The sequence below is a fragment of the Magnolia sinica genome, chromosome 1, assembly GCF_029962835.1.
Source record: "Magnolia sinica isolate HGM2019 chromosome 1, MsV1, whole genome shotgun sequence".
NCBI classification, from domain to species: Eukaryota; Viridiplantae; Streptophyta; class Magnoliopsida; order Magnoliales; family Magnoliaceae; genus Magnolia; species Magnolia sinica.
In genome coordinates this window covers 125974879-125977132 of record NC_080573.1, presented here as the reverse complement: position 1 = coordinate 125977132, position 2254 = coordinate 125974879, and the positions used below count along the sequence as shown (strand labels likewise).

Genomic DNA, 2254 nt, shown 5'->3' with positions numbered 1-2254 from the left:
TAAACCATAAAATTTCAATGCATTTTTATTTTTGAATTTAAGTGCATTCTGAATATAAGCAGCCAAACACAAGTGATTCAGTGATTTACACTTTGGATTTCAATGCATTTCAATACAAGCTCCCATCCATCCACCCGAATCTGATCCACAATTTGAACTACACTGACAGGAGACTTTTCCCATCCATCCACCGGAATCTGACCCACAATTTGAACTACACTGACAGGAGACTTTTCCCATCCATCCACCGGAATCTGACCCACAATTTGAACTACACTGACAGGAGACTTTGTGAGTGATAAATACACCCATTCTCTCCATATCCGGTAGTATGACTTTGAAGTATTTTATAACCAAGAGTGAAAAGCATGGGTGTATCAATAACTCAAGTGGGTGCAAATGACAACTTCGCTTTTGAAATCCTAGAACGCTTTTTGTAAGCGCTAATACTAAGCGAATTCCACACATGTATGCCCACGTGCAAGCTATACGAGCGGTTCATCCGGCAGTCCTCACAACGATGCAAACTAGCTGAGAAATCAGGCAGGTTCACTAATCAAGTGGGCCACATGTGAAAAACGAAAATAACGGAAGCAAATTTCTCGTACGTGTGATCCCCTTGACGAACATGCTCGATCTCTGCTTTCATGTCTGCCTACGTCGTAGCAATGTAGCTGAAGGTCGCTTGCAATAGCATTCCGTTCGGAATTTTGACACAGGCAGTCGAGTGTCCACCCCTTCCATACGCCTAAAATCCAACCGTCCAGTCACCTTTTACTAACTCAGTCAAATCCATATGTCGAATCTACATCAACTACCCTCCTCAGTCAAATCCAACCGTCCATTCTCTTGCAACGACTTCAAGAGCTGAGTACCCTTCCTCCTCCCTCGGGCGCTGCATTCCCCCTGCAATGCCAGCAGTACCGCCTGCGCCACAGTTGGTGTTGGTGGGCCAAGCGATCCCTCCCCACTGCCAAAGATCACCGCCAGAATGCTGATGGCGCACTCCTTCCCACGGCCCACCATCTTCCCCATCATCTCAACCAGCATCGGTACTGCCAGCGCGTGGGCCCGCAGTCCCGCGGCCCCCTCCGGCACCGTGCAGAGCAGCTCCAGCACTGCCAGCGCTCTCTCCGCCGCCGCACCCTCGAGCCCCGCCACGGCTTCCACCACCTCCGCTACAGCCCCTGCCTCCACCGCCACCCTCCGGTTCACCTCCGCCAGGCACAATGCCAGCAGCACCTTCGTTGCCGCCCTCGCCGCCGCCGGCTCCTTCAGGTACCCCACCATCCCCGCCATCACCGCCGCCGGGCAGGCGGCGCACCCGCCACCGCCTTCCGGCATCGGATTCGGCACGAGCATTTTCTCGAGCATGTGGAGCGCGGATAGCCGTGCGGCGTCGGAGCTCGAACTGAGCTGGAGTTCCGCCACGTGGAAGAGCTCCACCAGGCTGGAGTTGGAAACCAGCGGTGGTGGGTCAGGTTCGGAGGTGGATTCCGGCGGTGGGTCGGATGCGGGTGCGGCTTCCGGAGGTGGGTTGTGGACGAAAGGGGGTTTGGGTAAGGGGAAACGCCACTGAGTGAAGCTTTGGGAGGTTGATGAGGAGGAGGAAGAAGAAGAGGGTGGTTGTGGGTCAGATGCAGGCGGTGGTGGGTCAGATGCCGGTAGTGGTGGAGGGGGTGGGAGGGCGGGGGTTTGAGGAGTGGTAGGGCTGAGGACGGATTGAGTACAATGGCCGAAAATGCCGCATGAGAAGAGAGGACGAGGCGGGTTTTTGAGCTTTGATTGGGTTTTCATGGCGGGATGCGAATCAAGAAACCCGGTAAGCTGCAGCTGGCGATTTTTAAGTTTTGCTATGGAGGGAGGGAGAGAGGAAGGGAGACTTAAATGCAGACAGAGGCGCACAATGACGGTGATAGTTCACCACCGCTTTAATCGGTAGTGTCACATCTCTCGCACACGTGTGGAAAACGTACGTGAATCTAGACAGTCCAGTTGCCAGGGCCCGCTGTGGCTCGAGCAGAGACTAGGACATCTCACATATGGCTACCGACCGGCTTAGAATGAGATGGATGAATAGTCCAAATTTAACAGATGAAATGAAATGATTGAGGTTGCTCAACCCGTGTGAGATTCTGTCTATACTCCATCTGCAACGAGTTCACAGTTGGATAGCCGTCAACGTATGCCACGTGTATAGTAATCGAGACACCATGCCTAAAAAGGTAACAGGAATTCTCTGTTGACCTGATAG

General features: G+C 53.0%; 1 protein-coding gene across 1 annotated transcript; it reads right to left on the bottom strand.

Moving 5' to 3' along the window:
• Positions 1-1903, bottom strand: LOC131257533 (U-box domain-containing protein 25). Its single transcript, XM_058258335.1, has one exon. The coding sequence runs from the start codon at positions 1795-1797 to the stop codon at positions 811-813; it is 987 nt and encodes a 328-aa protein (XP_058114318.1). The 5' UTR covers positions 1798-1903; the 3' UTR covers positions 1-810.
• Between the last annotated feature and the right edge of the window lie 351 nt (positions 1904-2254).

Coding starts and splice junctions, on each gene's coding strand:
- LOC131257533 (XM_058258335.1), bottom strand. CDS start 1,797: ATGAAAACCCAATCAAAGCTCAAAAACCCGCCTCGTCCTCTCTTCTCA.